The 18,763-nt window shown below is 36.9% G+C and overlaps 1 protein-coding gene across 1 annotated transcript in view; it reads right to left on the bottom strand.

Moving 5' to 3' along the window:
- Nucleotides 1-18,763, bottom strand: part of hnf4b (hepatic nuclear factor 4, beta) — a 33,927-nt gene that overhangs the window by 5,523 nt on the left and 9,641 nt on the right. Inside the window, exons 2-8 of the mRNA XM_022670084.2 lie at nt 14,724-14,901; nt 12,342-12,436; nt 9,512-9,615; nt 7,564-7,716; nt 5,824-5,911; nt 5,593-5,745; nt 1,691-1,963 (exon numbers count right to left, since the gene is read on the bottom strand). Of these exons, the coding sequence (XP_022525805.2) occupies nt 1,691-1,963; nt 5,593-5,745; nt 5,824-5,911; nt 7,564-7,716; nt 9,512-9,615; nt 12,342-12,436; nt 14,724-14,901 (1,044 nt within the window). The remainder of the gene's footprint in view (nt 1-1,690; nt 1,964-5,592; nt 5,746-5,823; nt 5,912-7,563; nt 7,717-9,511; nt 9,616-12,341; nt 12,437-14,723; nt 14,902-18,763) is intronic.

The following is an 18,763-nucleotide window of genomic DNA, read 5'->3' as shown; positions in this document are numbered from 1 at the left end:
TTCTTCCTTGAATTTGTTTTTACCGCTGTGTAGTGATTGTGTTCTGAAGTTATAGTGATAATCCATGGCTAGCACTTCTGGAGCAGCATTAGCATTACCCACTAACCACACAAAAAAAAGATAATCCTTTATATTTATAATCCCACAATGGGGAAATTTGCAATGTTACAGTAGCACACAGAGGAAAGGACGGAGAAATAGATAAGCAAAATATACAAAAAAAAATATATATATATACATCTAGTGCAGCTAAGATAAGGTCAGAGGAGTTATGATTATGATTATGGTAGGTAAATAGTAAATAGTAGATTATTATTAGTAGATATTATCGGCCTGTAGCATGCGCCTAACCCAGCTAGCACTGCTGGAGCAGCAGTAGCATTACCTGCTAACTGCACTAAATGCTGGCTCTTTCACCATTCAGAGGTGAGTGTTATCGGCCTGTAGCCTGCTGCTATCCTTGGCTAGCGCTACTGGAGCAGCATTAGCATTGGCCACTAAGTGCTAGCTCTTTCGCTGTTCAGAGGTGAGTATTATCGGCCTGTAGCCTGCTACTAACCCTGGCTAGCACTACTGGAGCAGCATTAGCATTAGCATTATCTGCTAACCGTGCTAAGTACTAGCTCATTTGCTGTACAGAGGTGAATATTATCGGCCTGTAGCATGCTCCTAACCCAGCTAGCACTGCTGGAGCAGCAGTAGCATTGGCCACTAAGAGCTAGCTCTTTCGCTGTTCAGAGGTGAGTATTATCAGCCTGTAGCCTGCTACTAACCCTGGCTAGCACTACTGGAGCAGCATTAGCATTAGCATTATCCGCTAACCGTGCTAAGTGCTAGCTCATTTGCTGTTCAGAGGTGAGCATTATCAGCCTGTAACCTGCTGCTATCCTCGGCTAGCACTGCTGGAGCAGCATTAGCATTGGCCACTAAGAGCTAGCTCTTTCGCTGTTCAGAGGTGAGTATTATCGACCTGTAGGCTGCTGCTATCCTCGGCTAGCACTGTTGGAGCATCATTAGCATTATCCGCTAACCGTGCTAAGTGCTAGCTCATTTGCTGTTCAGAGGTGAGCATTATCAGCCTGTAGCCTGCTGCTATCCTTGGCTAGCGCTACTGGAGCAGCATTAGCATTGGCCACTAAGTGCTAGCCCTTTTGATGTTCAGAGGTGAGTATTATCGACCTGTAGCCTGCTGCTAACCCTGTTGGAGCATTATTAGCATGAGCCGCTAACCGTGCTATTGCTATTTTGCAATTCAGAGGTGAGTAGCCTGCTGCTAACCCTGGCTAGCACTGCTGGAGCAGCATTAGCATTACGATAGCAAAGACAGATTGACACAACCTAAATCAAGCTGTACGGTCCGTGATTGAAAGATCGCCTATAGATTGTAAGAATCAAGCTCTATGTGCACAAAAGTATCGAGATAGCAACAAAGTTTTTTTTTTTGCAAAAGTAAGTGAACCCTACTTACAAGATACACGTCACAACTTATACAGGTGTTGGCAATCCCAAGCCTTCCACAGATGTAATAATTCAAGAATAATCTACATAAAGTCTTCTTATGGTGTTTTGGAAATATCATTGGCAGTACTTTTTTTTTTTTACTTTTGTCTCAAACTGTTGCCACTCAGTTCTAAACTGACCTTTGGAGCAATAATGGCAGATGTTAAACATGTGTATTAGCATCTGGTACCTGCGGCGGCTGTAGATGACTGTGTTTCAGCTCTCCTCGCTGCTCCCTCGCCCAACAGCATCTCCTGCAGGAGGCTGTCCACGCTGGCCTCTCCTAACAGCCGTGCCAGCTGGAGCTGCTCCACCATCTGCCAGGCCATGCTCTGCAGAGGAGGCAGCAGCAGCAGCAGCTCCCCGAAACGACCCCGCTGCTCACAGGTCGCCTCGTCCAGCAGCACCTGGGCCTGGAAGCGTAGCCTGCGCACCATCTGAGAGCTCTCCAGTCCTGGACAGTCTGAGGAAACACAAAAACACAATAAAAAAATACATTTTATTATTAACCCTCCTATTATGTTCATTTGTCAGGAACAGCAATGGTGTTCCAGGGTTTGTTTAATTATCCAAAATATGTCTAAAACTAAAAAAAAAAATCCTAACAAGCAGTGTAAATACTTTTTTTACCAGACAAACCAAGTCTCCCTGAAGCTGCGGGAGTCTCCCGCATTTCGGTAGCGGCTCCCTGATGCCCGCGAGTCACATATAATCTCCCGGAATTCAGAACAAGCGCACCAAACGCGCACACAGGCCACAGACTTTTATTCTCTAATCGCGTGTGGGAAGGAGAGAGAGAGAAAACAGAGAGGGTTCTGATTGGCCTGTTCTCTGCAGAGAGTCTGTGAGACAGCCAATCATTTTTTAGTGTGGGCGGGCAGTGTTTTTCCCCCCTCCCAGACGGGATTTGTTCAGTGAGTGAGAGAAAGCAGATCATGGCGGAGGCAGGGAAAGCAGAGGCAGGGCCTTCCAAAAAGAAAAAATCTAAAACTCATTTCACCTCTAAATTTAATTAAAAAAAAGTAAAATTAATTAAAATAAAAGTAAAGTTTCGTTATCATTTAATGTGTGTGCAAGTTTTGTGTGCAAGTTTGTGCTGTTAACCTCCCTGAAATCAACTTTTGCAACTTGGGACGTCTGTTTTACTAACTCCATTACTAATTATTCTATCAATATTTAGTGCAATGGTGTTCCTTACCTCTAACAGGTAATGGTATAATTAGGATAATTCACTCGTTTTTCATTAATCTTTATTACTTTTGAAAGACCAACATATAAAACAATAGTTTTACATAACATTGAAACATAACATTGCAATTTTGTTTTAGCTTTATTTTTTGCAGAGGGTGGTTGCAAATATGTTGACTATACTAATTAAGACAAGCAGAAGAAGTTTCATACTAAAAAAAAAAAAAAATCCTAAAACTATTTTTTCTCTTTATAGATCTTCAAACTTTAAGACCGGTCAAATTGACCCGAAACATAACAGGAGGTAAGATGCAAAAGTAAGATATGTAATTAAAAAAAAAATAAAAACTACTAAAAACACTGAAAAAAATAGCATTTGTTACCTGTTACCAGAGGTGGAAAGTAACTAATTACATTACTTACAAGTCACTGTAATTGAGTAGATTTTATGAGTAATTTTTTAAATTATATAAAGTATTTTTTAAAATAGGTAATTTTACTTTTACTCAAGTACATTTTGACACAAGTAATTTACATCGCTACATTGGAAAACTCCCCGTTACTGAGTAAAAAATGAAATGCTGGGAAGAAACTAATTGTCTAAAAAAAAAAAAAGAGTTTTGTTCTCCATGGCAGCGCAGCTGAACTTCTTCGTGCAGTGTTTATTACGGTTAGCGGGAGAGATGCTATGTGAATCAGCTGTGTAGCCTGGGGTCTGTGTGTGCGCAGCTCGTTGGAACAGGTGTTCTTTCGAGTTATGCTACCCATCGTTATGTGCTTCTTTACGGCACTGTGCATGCTCCGACCAACATTCTTTTTGTATGATTTCATGTTTTTAATGATAATTTCTTAAGTTTTTATTGGGAACATTAAACAATCTGCTTGGGTGTTTAAAAAAAAAACATGTAAATAGCAGTTAAAGCATAGCAATAGCAAGTTAAAAAATAATAATGAACTGCAAAACGATAAAAATACAGTTTATAGTCACATGTATGGTCAAATGTTTTACCTTTTTATCAGTATCAAGAAAAAAAGTGGATCATAGAAACCTAAATGTCACTTTTTCTTGAAAATGTTTTATGAGGTGGTCTGAACAAATACTGCCTGAAAGGTCCAAATTGTTTAATTTAATAATTATTTAATTTATGATTTGTACTTTTTACATCGAATAATTAAAAGTAAGTATGTAACTTTTACTCAAAGTACATTTTAATTGCGTACTTTTTTACTTTTACTACAGTAGATTTTTAGATGGGTACTTTTACTTTTACTTAATTACAATTTTTCAGTACTTTTCCCACCTCTGCCTGTTACCCTACTCTCTAACTATAAACTTTACCATGAAATATAATTAATACATTTAATTTTTTTGCATTTTTGTGTGACTTCAATTTCCATCTATGCTTTAAAAATATATATTTTTTCATAATAAATCCATAGTATTTAAGTTAAAATACACATTTTAGTTGTGTCCCTTAGTTGATTTCACTCAGTCCTGTTACCGTTACACATTACCCTGATCATTTAAAACATCTGGAATAATCTACAACAGGAAGTCACATCTACAACAGGAAGTGACAACAGCTGTTTCTTCTGAAGATCACGGGAAGACCAAAATTCCCAAAGTGCCCTCTTTAGTTTTTCTGTATATTTAATCTTATTGTAATCTGTGACTGATGAGCTCAAACTCATTACTCTGTCCTGTTACCTAAATTCATTCTTAGATCTGTTTATTTGTTTATTTTTAAAATACACATTTTGGGGAAATCACTCTCATTTCTGCTACTCATAACAGAAAAAGTAACAGGAATGAGTGCCAGTAACAGGAATGAGTGCCAATAACAGGAGTGAGAGCCAGTAACAGGAGTGAGTGTCAGTAACAGGAGTGAGAGCCAGTAACAGGAGTAAGAGCCAGTAACAGGAGTGAGTGTCAGTAACAGGAGTGAGAGCCAGTAACAGGAGTGAGAGCCAGTAACAGGAGTGAGTGTCAGTAACAGGAGTGAGAGCCAGTAACAGGAGTAAGAGCCAGTAACAGGAGTGAGTGTCAGTAACAGGAGTGAGAGCCAGTAACAGGAGTAAGAGCCAGTAACAGGAGTGAGTGCCAGTAACAGGAATGAGAGCCAGTAACAGGAGTGAGAGCCAGTAACAGGAGTGAGAGCCAGTAACAGGAGTGAGTGCCAGTAACAGGAATGAGAGCCAGTAACAGGAGTGAGAGCCAGTAACAGGAGTGAGAGCCAGTAACAGGAGTGAGTATAAAACAAAAATAGTGAGTAGTAAAAAAAAATTCTTGAACTTGTTCACGTAGATTCAATGTTGTCAACCTGGCAACCCATGTGAGGTCCTATCCGAGGAGTATTGGGAGGGCAGATGATTTTTTTCTCTTTTTTTTACATTTTGAAATTGGACTGCAAAAGCCATTTTCTGCACTTTCTGTAATTTAGGTCATATTGTTCCTTTAAATAATTTAAAAAACAGGTGATGCACAAAAATGCTGAGACACCACAATAAGCCTGACCATGCTGGAACTTGTGTATTGACAGTTTGAGGTCTGAAAAGTGTGAAGGACAGTTCCTGGCATCTTTTTGTGTTTGCTGAAGCAGTTCTTTCCATCGAGACCTCAGCGTCTGCACTCATTCTGGCTGCATGTTCTTGCCTGACCTGGCTCTGCTCTTATAATCACCCTCTCTGGCCAAGAGGCAATAAAAGCTAGAACTTGCATATTTTTGCCAGAAGCTTCTCAGATATTAATAGTTTTCCACAGAACACAGTGAAACCAGCCTGTTCAGACCGGCGCACGTGTGCCGAGGACGTGGACCAGAGCTCCTGGCAGCTCCTGGCAGAGACATTGCTTTGAAAAAGCAGGAGGGTGAGCTAATGGGTGCATGGAAATGACCCCGGACTGACCTGGAGCGAAGAATATGATGGCCTTGAGGCAGGCAAATTCTGTGTCGTTGATGTCCAGCTCTCTCAGAGGCCGGACCAGCTCGTCCAGCACACGTGCCGCCAGCTTGGACATCTCCCGCTCCGGGCCGCTCACAGGAATAATGAAGTCATTTCCTGAGAGGATAAATTATAGCTGTAATTTTTGCTCACAAATGTGACATGGTTTAATATTAAACAGGAGGCCGCGCTTACCTAGCAGAATGATGTCGCTGTAGGGCAGCGAGCGGCGAGCCCCTCCTAGGATGAGATGTTCGGCGGCATGAGCTCGCAACAGGCATACCTGCATGCAGAGAGTACAGAGAGGTCATATACTGTGATGGGCATTGCTGGCATTGCTGGGCTGGTAGACATAGGGGAGCATAGACTGTTTATAACTGGAGAGAGCATCGTCTCTCAAAAGTGAAGCCACCACAGGTCGGGCGCCCCCTGCTGTTCGGTTGCAGAAAGCTGTGTAACCCCACCCATCCCCATAGGTTTCCATGGCAAAACAGACAACTTTCAATCCCGTTTTTTTTAATGCAACCTCCATTATTTAAATGCAACAGCTAGTGTAACCTCTGCTTATATTGTCAATTTATTCAGCTCTATTCAAAAAAGGTGTGGTTATTGGTTTGTAAAAGGGCTGGGTTACACCTAGCCAGGATGGGACCAATGACTGTATGGGTCGGACCATAGACTGTGTATAGCTCTGTTGAGGCAGCCCTCAGGGGCGGAGTTATTCAAATGAGTAGGCTGTCTCCCCACAGTCTATCTCCATCCTCTGGTCTCTACTGCGCTCTACAGACTCGGGTTTCAGGATCGCCAACATGGCGGAAGATTTTAGCTTCATTGAATGAATGGGAACGGCGACACGGCGTCCATCTTTTTTACAGTCTCTGTAGGGGAGAAAATGGTACAGTTGGATCCCAAAACTCCAACTCCCATAATACCCAGTGGTGATCAGCGTCAACCAGCTGCACCTATGCAGCACCCTATATAAACCCTAGTCAAACCAGACCTCACTCTTTCACATTTGCAGAAAGGTTACCGGTACCAGAGGGTATAAGAAAAGAAAAAGAAAGGAACTCTGAAAAAAAGGAAAGAGATCTGAAAACAAAGCCACAAAAAAGAAAAGAAAAGATCTCAAAAGAAAGCAAAAAGGGAGGACTAAGTTGTGCTTAGCCAGTTTTGAGTTTGGTTGTGTTTTAGTTTGTTTATTAGGAAGTGCCATTTTGTGGCATTTCCTTTTTGCTGTTTTCTGCCTTTTTTTCCAAAACATCTTCTAAGTTTTTTTTCCACACCCATTCTCAAATCTTCTTGGAGAAACAGTTGCTTAAACACTTTCCCTATAACAGGGGTCGGAAATTAAGTTTGGCCGCAGGCCAGATATTTTCCAAGCCATTACGTGGCGGGCCACAAAAAAAAATCTGTTTTGGAAAATAGAGTGTATTGGGATGGAGTGCTACAGACTAGTAAGCTCTCCACCCAGAGGGTTGTTGAACCCAATTGTAGAACAGTTGATCTCAAAGCAGGTAAACCCAAGAAGAAAGGGAAAAAAAATAAAATAAAATAAACACACCGCTCCTCATGTGGGATCAAACCTGTGTTGTCAGGATCATGGTCCAATACACTACCGCTGCCCCGCCTAGTGAATTTGGACATGGCCAGGAAAAAAACGCCCTTATAAGGAGATAGGGAGCCCAAGAACCGGTGGAAAAACAAGAACGGGCGGAAACTAAAGTCACACCGAGCGCAACAAAGAGAGACAGGGGAGGATTGTAAACAAAAGCTCACCAGAGAAGCATTGTATTTTTTTTTATTATCGTTCATTATAGTTCAAACAACCTCACGGGCCAGATGTTTCAAGCTTGCGAGCCACATATACATCAAATCATATACACATTTAGATATACAGTATATACAGTGCTGTGAATATATTACATTACTGCTTACCCTGTCGTCCACAGGCAGATCACAGAACTCTGGGATGCGCTTGGCCCATTCCACCAGGAGAAGTAGCTGCTGCTTCATAGATTCACAGACGTCACCGGAGCGAGCGATCTTCTTACTGCTCATATCGCTCACCAGCGGCACCAGGGATATATACTGCAGATAAAACCAAGAGACAGTGGTGTTAACTCTACTTTACAAGTCTGGATAAGCATTCTTTCCTTTATTTTATACTGAAAACTTCACACTTTTTGTTATTATGCCTAAATTGGAAGATATTTGTTATATCAGTTGCTTTGTATAAAGGACGAAAATGACATGAGTATAAAAAATGAATGCACATATCAATAAATGAATGAATGAACAAATAAATAAATACATAAATACATGCATAAATAATTGTATAGATAACTAAATTAATTAATAAATACATCATTATTTAATTATATATCTTGATATTTATTGGCTGGTGTATTTGTATTTTTTTTTATATATTTCTGTATTTATTTATTATTTCAACATGTATTAATTAATTTATTTCCACCTTTCTTAATTTATTTATTTCTGCATGTCAGGAGTGGGGGAGCCAATGTTAGAGTAGTTAGACACCAGTTACTTCTCTCTGATTCACCATTTAACCAATCCTGCTTTAGTGCAAGAATAGGACCACCTACCTAATTAACATTCAATCGCAGAAATATAGAAATAAATAAATAAACACATGAAGAAATGTGGAAATAATTAACTAGATAAATAAATGATATGTTGAAATAAATAAATAAATTAATTAATTAATTAATAAAAACATAATTTATTAATATATTTATATGTTTATTGATTGATGTATTTCTACATTTATTTATATATTTCTGTAATTCTTCATTTATACATTGATTATTTCAACATACATTTATTAATTTACTGTATTTATTTTAACATTTCTACATGTATTTATTTATTTATTTCTTAATTCATTTATTTCTGTATTTCTGTGGAGCCTAACCTTTAGAATAGTTTGTAACTGTTTGCTTCTGTCTGATTCACCGGTTAACCAATCCTGTATTAGAACAAGAAAAGGACCGCCTACCTTATTAACATACAAATGCAGAAATACAGAAATAAATTAATAAATAATTAAATAAATACATGAAGAAATGTGAAAATAAATAAATGAATATATGTATAAAATGCATCAATCAATAAATATATAAATAAATTAATAAATAAATGCAGAAATGCAGAAACAGACCCAAATAAAGGTTCATGCATGGAAATATGGAACTAGATCCCTGGTATAATTTTAAGTGTACTTTTTTTACTTTTTTGACAAAATGTATTTAATAATTCATTTATTTATCTATACAATTATTATGCATTTATGTATTTATATGTGCATTTAAATATGAAAGTGTGTTGTGACTTTAATGATCATGAGAAAATGTGGGTCCCGGGCTGAGAAGCAGTTGAGAACCCCTGATTTCTAAGCACTATAACCTCTATATCTGGGAATACGGAATACGGATTAGACCCCAATGGAAAACATCCCCGACTCATTTTGTGCCTCATTGGTCCATCATCCAATTAGTTCTCCGTGTGCTCGTCTGGCGTGTGGTGTGAACGCGTGGTTGTTATCACACTTTGGGGGAGAAATCCCTCTGAATTCTGGCACTGGTTCCAAGCTCATGCGCTTCAATTAAACAGGCTGTGATCAAATTGAGTCCTGAGGCAATTCCTCCATTCCTCCATTACCAGAGGTAACCAAAGGCACGGGATGGATCTTGTTGTCTCTGAGGATTTCCTTAATGGCTGCTTTTCTACAAGCTCTTAAAGCATATTCTAGTCTTTCCCAGATCACTTCAACAGATACTTTTCTCGCGTTTTAGTTAAAGAAGAGGAAGCTAGTCATTCATTCTCTTTTGTGCTTTTCTCTTTCAGAGCGCAGGTTTGGTACCTGATGTGTGCTGGCCTCCGCCTTCAGAAGAACACTGATGGTCAGCGTGCCGACTCCCTGGTTCTCTCTCCGGCAGCTGATTCGGTCTCGCTCGTTCTGTACAGCTGAGAAAGAACCAATAAAAGAAGCAACAGGGTTTCGCAGGGTTAGGCGCTCGTACTGTCTCTCAGGATTACAGTAGGAGAGAACCCTGGTGAAAGGTGAGGCTATACAGAATGCCTAGCCTCCTTATTTTTTTCACCAACTGTACCGAAAACAGACTGTGTCAGTGTTGCATTGTCAAATCCCATAGGCCTACAAGATTAACCCTTAGAACCCTATGGACGGATTATACGTCCAAAATCGCACCTTATGTCCTCAGATTAATTACTCAGGAGTGCCTTCACACACTCAACACTCTAATCTAACCATTTTTGAAAAGATATTTTAGGTGTGAATATATTTAAAGTCTATACATTCAAAATAAGTAAAAAAAAACAAAAACAAAAACAAAAAAAATTTTTTTGACCAAAACATGATCAGTTCCAGGAAAATGTAACAATTCTGCTTCCTTTTACATTTTAAATGATTATATGTAGCCGTATGTCTTCTGGAGTAAAAGAGTTCAGGGCATGTGTCTGTCTGATATAATTACTGTGTTATAAAACCTAAAAAAAAGAAACTGTCAAAAACTATGAAAAAATAAACCAAAACAGCCTAGAGCAGGGGTGTCCAAACTTTTTTTGTTGGGGGCCCGTTTTTCTACGCTAGAAATGCGCACTCTCTCCGCTTTTAGACTCTTTGCCCCGTTTTTCTGCGCTAGAAAGGCGCACTCTCTCCGCTTTTAGACTCTTTGCCCCGTTTTTACAGCTCTCAATTCCATACATTTTCACACCGGGTTGCATAACATTCTCTCAGACTGGGCAGTGTGGGATGCATGTGTTTCAAAATAAAGCTCAAATAAACCTTAGTAAATATTTGACCATACTCAGGCATGTTAATTATTGATATGAAAAGACCATTCACGGCACTCCTCGTCCTGTTTTTTTCTCCCCCTCGGTTTTCAACAGCAGCCAGAGGATAAACTAGGCTTACACAGAGCAAATCAGGCTACGTTCACGTTAGCAGGCTAAAGTGACTCAGATCAGATTTTTTCTTGGCTGTGAGAACGTGCCAAATCCAATCTGATGCACACGCGACATAAATGTGAATGGTCAAATCTGATTTCATGTGTCTTTTTGCTTTTATGCATTAGCATTAGCGCTACGTGCTTCTCTCTCTCGTACCAACACTGCATCTCTTGATGCAGCTGTGCAGCCATAGCTGCAAAAAACAGCAAAAGCAAACCACCTGGCCTTTTTTTTTACCTCCTCGACCTGAGCATGAACTTCAGAGCAGCTGTTTACTGTCTCTCCACTCCAGCAAAAGATGCTCCACATATGAGCTGCTAACTCATCCATTTATAACCCTTTATAAAGCTACGAGTCTCTCGTCTCTCTAATAAAAGTTTTTTTGTTGTTGGTGGAGAAGGAGACGTTTATACAGGTATCAATGTGAGTGTGTGAAGCGTTTCAGGGACAGATTTGTTCACATTACACACAGATACAGATCACTTATATTTGTGAATGTGAACCATCAAGATCTGAGCCAAATCTGATCTGAGCAAACAAATCAGATTTGAGCAATGAGGCTTTTAATGTGAACGTTGCCTGAGTCACTCAGCTTCAGAGACTAACTGAAGAGAGACTATGCTAATGCTAATGCTAATGAGGGGTACCTTCTCTCAGGTGATGCCCACCTCCCTCTAACCCAGCTCTCACCTGCCTGGCTCTTCCTTTGGGGATTGGCTGTGTTATATAATGTGCTACTACTGTAATACTGTATTATTATTATTATTATTATTATTATTATTATTATTATTATTTATACAATGTTTGATACCATTTTTGAAAGTTTTAAATAGTGGGAAAAGTTCAAATAGCAAATCATATATTATTATGTGAAAATTAAAAAGTGTAAATTATATACAGTACCAGTCAAAAGTTTGGACACACCTTAAATTCATTTTTTCCCCTCATTTTTAAATGTTCTGCAGTAGATTAATGTAGATTATTTCTAAAGTTAATCAAACTATGAAGAAAAACATATGGAATTATTCAGTAAACAAAAAAAGTGTTAAACAAACCAGAATATGTTTTATATTTTAGATTCTTTAAAGTAGCACCTCTTGCTTACATAACAGCTTTGCCCATCTCTGCTGGATTTTCTCAGTCAGCTTTATGAGGTAGAGTCACCTGGAATTCAGGCTTTCAGTTAACAGCTGTGCTGAACTCATCAAGAGTAAATTACTTGAATTTCTTGTCTCTTAATAAAGTGTTTGAGAGCATCAGTTAAAGTAAAGTAATGAAGAGGTAGAGTTACAGGTATACAGTGAATAGTGAATATTTGAGTAATGTTCTAATCCAGATTATGAGAAGCAACAACTACTTTACAAAAAAAGGTCAGTCAATCCAAACATATTTCAAGAACTTTGAAAGTAACCTTAAGTTCAGTCACTGCAAAGTCCATCAAAAAACTTTATGATGAAACTGGCTCTCATCAGGACTGCCCCAGAAAAGGAAGAGCAATAGTTCATCAGAGTTACCAGCTTCAGAAAACCACAAGTTAACAGCTTTCCAGAAAAGAGCACCTAAATACTTCTTCACAGAGTATTTTGGTTTGTTTAACATGTTTAAGTTACTACATGATTCCTTATGTGTTCCTTCATATTCTGAATCATTTCTTATAACTTCATAAATTGGCTTCAAAATGAATTCAGTCTTTAAAATTTTATTTAAAAATATAAAATCACCTTCTTTCCTCATGCCAGCTCTGAAACACTTCCGCAGCCTGCAGTATCGACACTGGTTCCTCTTGTCTTTGTCCACCACACACTGCCTGCTGAACCTACACACATACACACACACACACACACACACACTGTAATTCTCACATTAACTATTCATACAGCACTATCTATAAGATATGTATGTCACACTTTTAGAATAGCATAGTACAGGGGTGTCCAAACTACGGCCTGCGGGCCATTTGCGGCCCGTTTTCTTTTTTGGAGCGGCCCGCGAGGTATTTTAGGAATAGAATGAAAGTTGGCCCGCTGTTAAGCAGGTTTTTATAATGTGAGATTCAAAGTTTGAACGCTAGGTGTCAGAAACGGGCCAAAGAGTCTAAAAGCGGAGAGAGTGCGCATTTCTAGCACAGAAAAACGGGCCAAAGAGTCTAAAAGCAGAGAGAGTGCACATTTCTAGCACAGAAAAACGGGCCAAAGAGTCTAAAAGCGGAGAGACTGCGCATTTCTAGCGCAGAAAAACAGGCCAAAGAGTCTAAAAGCAGAGAGGGTGCGCATTTCTAGCGCTGAAAAACGGGCCAAAGAGTCTAAAAGCGGAGAGACTGCGCATTTCTAGTGCAGAAAAACGGGACAAAAGAGTCTGAAAGCGGAGAGAGTGCGCATTTCTAGTGCAGAAAAACGAGCCAAAGAGTCTAAAAGCGGAGAGGGTGCGCATTTCTAGCGCAGAAAAACAGGCCAAAGTCTAAAAGTTGCCGTAATTAAGGAGTTTAATATTAAGAGACATCATGAAATTAAACATCAATTTGAAAAATCTTAATTTACACAGCACTGTCAAAGATAAAGATAGTAAGTCAAGTAAAATGGTGTGTAAATGAAATAATCAGGAAAAAAGTGTTATTTAAAGTGGTATATTTCATTATTTGTTAGTGTGGCCCGTGACTTCAAATATATTTCTCCTTCTGGCCCCCAACAAAAAAAGTTTGGACACCCCTGGCATAGTGGCTCTGTGTGTATATTTGGGCATGTGCTAAAGAAAACCCTGAATAACCAGAAAATAGCATTTCCTCTCATTGTTAAGCTGTAAAACCAGTTCCACTGTAATCCAAAAACCTTTGCTACTCCTCCTCTCCTCCTCCTCCTTTTCTACTCCACCTCTCCAAGCCCAAACGAAGGTGAAGGAATCAAGGAGAGGAGAGGAGGGGAGGAATGAAATCTGTATCTCCATAAAAGTTGTCAGCAGAGGGAAGCATGAAGTGCTGTAAGATTTTTAGAGAAAACACACTTTTACAATTTTCTGTGTCTCAGAAAGTTTGAATATTATCCAAGACAAGTTGGTACTTTTGGCAATACTGTGGCCAGTGTGCCAAATCCTGCTGGAAAATGAAATCCACATCTCCATAAAAGTTGTCAGTAGCAGAGGGAAGCATGAAGTGCTACACCAGCAGATGACATGTCTCTCCAAACCATCACTGATCATCAGTAAATTTTACATTTCATTTAAAGTAAATCAAGGGAGCAGAGTCTGGAGGAAGAGTGGAGAGACACACAGTCCAAACTGCTTGAGGTCTAGTGTGAAGTTTCCACCAATCAGTGATGGTTTGGAGAGTCATGTCTGTCATCTGCTGGTGTTGATCCACTGTGTTTTATTATCAAGTCTAAAGTCAGTGCAGTTTTGTTTTCCCACAAAATCTTACAGCACTTCATGCTTCCCTCTGCTACTGAAAACTTTTATGGAGATGCAGATTTCATTTTCTAGCAGGACTTGGCACACTGCCCACACTGCCAAACGTACCAATTGATCTTATATAAAATTCACATTTTCTGAAACACTGATTTTTGGGTTTTCATTGGCTGTAAGCCATAACAATCAACAATAAAATAAATAAATGTTAAAATAGATCACTCTGTGTTTAATACATCTATATAATATATGAGTTTCACATTTTTTAATTACTGAACTGAAATGAACTTTTCAATTACATAAAATTTTTTTGAGATCCACTAGTATTATCCAGCCGTACTGAATATAATATGACACTATATAATATTTATATATATGTTTTGCATTGCAGCATTGTCGAGTAGCATCACAGCGCATTTGGAGGAAAGCGCAGCGACTTGGTTCTGATACATCAGCTCACAGATGCGGCCTCGTGCTGATCCACATCACCCTAGGAGTGATGAGTGGAAAGAGCGCCATCTACTGTACCCACCCAGAGAGAGCAAGGCCAATTGTGCTCTCTCAAGGCTCCGGCAGCTGATGGCAAGCTGCATGACTGGGATTCGAACCAACAATCTCTTGCTTTAGACTGATGGATCACTCTGCGCCCTCTAATATATTTAATGTTAGTAAATGAGGAAGTAAATTTGTCTTGGTCCAGTTCTCACCTGCAGGTGTAGGCGTGGTTCTTGCGGACGCTTCGGCGGAAGAATCCTTTGCAGCCGTCGCAGCTGTTTGCGCCGTAGTGTTTACCGGTGGCCTTGTCTGCGCAGATGGAGCACAGAGTGCCGCCGGGCTGCTGCAGGCCGACTGTGGTCACGGGGGAGGATTCAGAAAGCAGTGCATCTGCAGTGTGGAAAAATATGAAAATAATACAAATATTGAATAATAATTACAGCAACAGTTATAATAATACAGTATGATATTATGGTGCACAGCACTACATTTCTTAAAGGCTGTAATTAGACACATTACAATAATGTATGTTATTAAATGTATGTTATTAAAATAAATAATCTATGCCATAAAGGGTTGATATTATCTATATGTTTACTTTGTGAGGGGATCTTATTAACATAATTTTATTTATGTGATAAATATATTTAATTTTAAAGATATTAAAAGTTCATCGCTCTTTATTTGCAATATCACCACCATTCATTTTATTATCGTTATTTTTTTTATTATTTGCAATTTATTATTAATTGTTTATAAGGCCATTTTATGGCGTTATCCTCAGGCAACACACCTCTTTTTTAATACAACATTTACTTAGTGAGGGTATCCTATTAACATATAAAAAATATTTAATTTGCATTGTCTGGAAATACTTAAGAAACGTTCATTGCTCTTTATTTGCAATTGCATCATCATTATTATTATTTCTTTTTTAGATATTTTTAAAGGGATATTTAATTGTCATCAATGTAGAATGATACTATTTATTGCAATTATTTCTGGGACAGTTAATACTAATTGATTATTAAAAACAACTGACTGTTAAAAATAAATAAACACAAAATGTATGTTGTGTTCTGTGAAATTTTGTGACAAAAAATAACATTACAATGAATTAATGAATTAATGAATTATACAGCTGGAAAACATTAGTTAGGAATAATGCTAAAGCAGTGGTGGTTATTTTTATTTTTAAATTAAATAAATAATTTTAAATAAATGATCTATATTATCTATATGTTTACTTAGCGAGGGGGTCCTATTACCATAGTTTTATTTATGTTATGAATATATTTTATTTGTATTGTCTGAAAATGCATTATTATTATTATTATTTTTTTTTTTTTAAGGGGATACAATTGTCGTCAGATTAGAATGATCTTGTTTATTGTAATTATTTCTGGGACAATTAATAATTATAAAATGTTGCAATTTTATTGATCCATAAAAACTGGAAATTAAAGAAGTTAGAATAATAAAGAAGAAGAATCTATAAAACAAGAGACATATCCTAACAGGCTTAGCTATGATGCTTTTTGGCAATATTAAGACACTTCGTTCAGCCTATTGGAGCCTGATGTTCAAGTTTAGCTTTACGTACAAAATGTCCAAAGTGGGTAAAAGGGCACAGACAAAAACGGGTCATTGCCTTTTTAAAGGGTTATTTGCACTCGTCTATTTTTATTTCAACCGTTCTGTATGCTTCTCTTGTCCTAAAGGTCAAAAAGGACCCGAATATAATCGATACACCCTGAGTTTACAGCTTTCCTCGAAGTGTGAACACAGTTTGAGGTCACTCTAGGAAAACCTGAAAAATTTCCGTTACATTTAGAAAAAAGACCATTTAGTTGTAGGTGGAGCTGGGAGATTATTCACACTCATTTGATTAATTTAATTACTGTTTAAAATGCCATAGCTGTTTTCAAAATGGAATAGTGCAAAAACATCAGAATGCTGGATTTGTGTTAGTAAACAGACTTTCGACAAGATAAAACATTTTTTTTATCACAAACATACGCCTGTTTTAGAGTTAAAAAAATCATTTTTTATTTCCAAATTAGTTCTTTATAACAAGAATCATGACTGATTAATCCCAGTCCTTCCAGTGTAGATTTTTTTTAGATGTTTGTGTCTCTTTGTATAAGGAGGACGAAAAATAACATAAGTATGAATACATACATGCATAAGCAATTGTATAGATAAATAAATTAATTAATAAATACATTTTGTCATACACTTAAAATTATATCAGGAATATATTTCCATATTTTCATGCATGAACTTTTATTTGGGGCTGTTATTGCATTTATTCATTTATTTATTTCAACATTTTTTATTTATTCATTAATTTATTTATTTCTGTATTTGTATTTCTGTATCTGCATTTGTATGTTAATTAGGTAGGCGGTCCTATTCTCGCTCTAAAGCAGGATTGGTCAACTGGTGAATCAGACAGAAGCAACCAGTTTATGCAGGAATATATAAATAAAGAAATGTGAAAATAAATAATTAAATGTAGAAATGTTGAAATAAATGAATAAATAAATACACGTTAAAATAATAAATGAATAAATGAATAAAGGCAGAAATATATATATATATATAAATAAATAAATAAATAAATAAATAAATAAATAAATGTAGAAAAACATCAATCAATAAATATATAAATAAATAAATAAAATATTAATGAATTAATTCATCTATACAATTATTTTTGGTTGTATTATTCATTTATATGTGCATTTATTTGTTCTTATGTCATTTTTCGTCTTCCATAGTGCCGGGATATTTCGTGTTGCAGCCAATGAAAATAAGAGGTCGGTCCTGGAGTCGAATCTAACTATTTGGAATCGATTCACAGATTCACAAATGTTTGAAACCGAAGAGTCGACTCTTTGAGAACCGTTTTATGTTTGAATTAAAGCAGGAGATTAGAAATATGGAGAAACTTTGTAGCGACGCCGTGTGGAAATATGCGTGTTTCTGCTGCTCCTGAGTGAGTGTGTGTTTATCCTGAAGTAAAATTAAGTCTTACTAAGCTTCCTGTTAAGTTTTGGGGCAAATTAACCTGTTTTAAAGATTACCTGTAGAGAAAAAAACGTTTTAAAGCGGTGTGGAGCTTGGACTACACCTGTGTTATTCACCTGGGCTTAATTAGCTAGCGTGTTAGCTTCTGTAATAAACATATACCTCACCTGTACATCGAAAAGGACCACTTAACTAATTTAACGTTTACAAACTGAACTCTGAAGTCTGCAACAGGTAATACTCATTATTTGTTTAATTTATTGTAGCTTATTTGGTCAGTTTCCTTCAAGAAAAGATAAAAAAAAATGTTTGTTTAGTATTAATTAGCGTGCCCACAGAAAACATATAACGTTAGAGTGTCGTTAGCTAGCTAACTAAATAACATAAGAATAGACAAAAACAAGAACAAGTGTAATAATGGAAATAAAGTTAGAAAAAGACTTTTAATTAATTAGCTACAAGAGAATTGACATAATTAGTTGTTTAGCTTTAGTAAGCCATGATTTACAGTATGAGAGGCATAATAATTAGATATGGTTAATAATTAGATATGCTAATTTAATCCAATATTAATTATGCATTAAAGATGGAAAAAAAGGATGGAAAATTTTATTAATTAAGTAAATTAAGTAAATTATTATAACTAGCTAAGTTAACCATTAGCAACAGTATAAGATGCATAATAATTAAATATGCTATGCTAAATACAGATTAATCCAATATTAATTATGGTAAAGATAATTTTTACTGGAAAAAAATTGAAAAGATTTTTAAATAATTAGCTATAAGTAAATTGTCATAACTAGTTAGCTTAGGTAACCATAAACAAGAGTATATGAGGTATAATAATTAGATATGGTATCAATCAAATATTAATCATGGTAAATATAATGTTTTACTTGGAAAGAATTAGAAAATACTTTTAATTCATTTGCTATATGTAAATTGTCATAACTAGTTATCTGAAGTTAACCATGAACAGCAGAACAAAAATAATTATATATGGAATAATTATATATGTTATGCTAAACACTGATTATACCAATATTAATTATGGTAAAAATAATTGTTTTACTGGAAACATTTTTTTGAAGACTTTTAAATAATAAGCTCTAAGTAAATTGTCATAACTAGCTAGCTTAGGTAACCATAAACAACAGTATATGAGGTATAATAATTAGATATAGTATCAATCAAATGTTAATTATGGTAAATATAA

The sequence above is a fragment of the Astyanax mexicanus genome, chromosome 16 (genome assembly GCF_023375975.1).
Source record: "Astyanax mexicanus isolate ESR-SI-001 chromosome 16, AstMex3_surface, whole genome shotgun sequence".
NCBI lineage: Eukaryota > Metazoa > Chordata > Actinopteri > Characiformes > Acestrorhamphidae > Astyanax > Astyanax mexicanus.
This window is presented reverse-complemented; position numbering and strand designations above follow the sequence as displayed.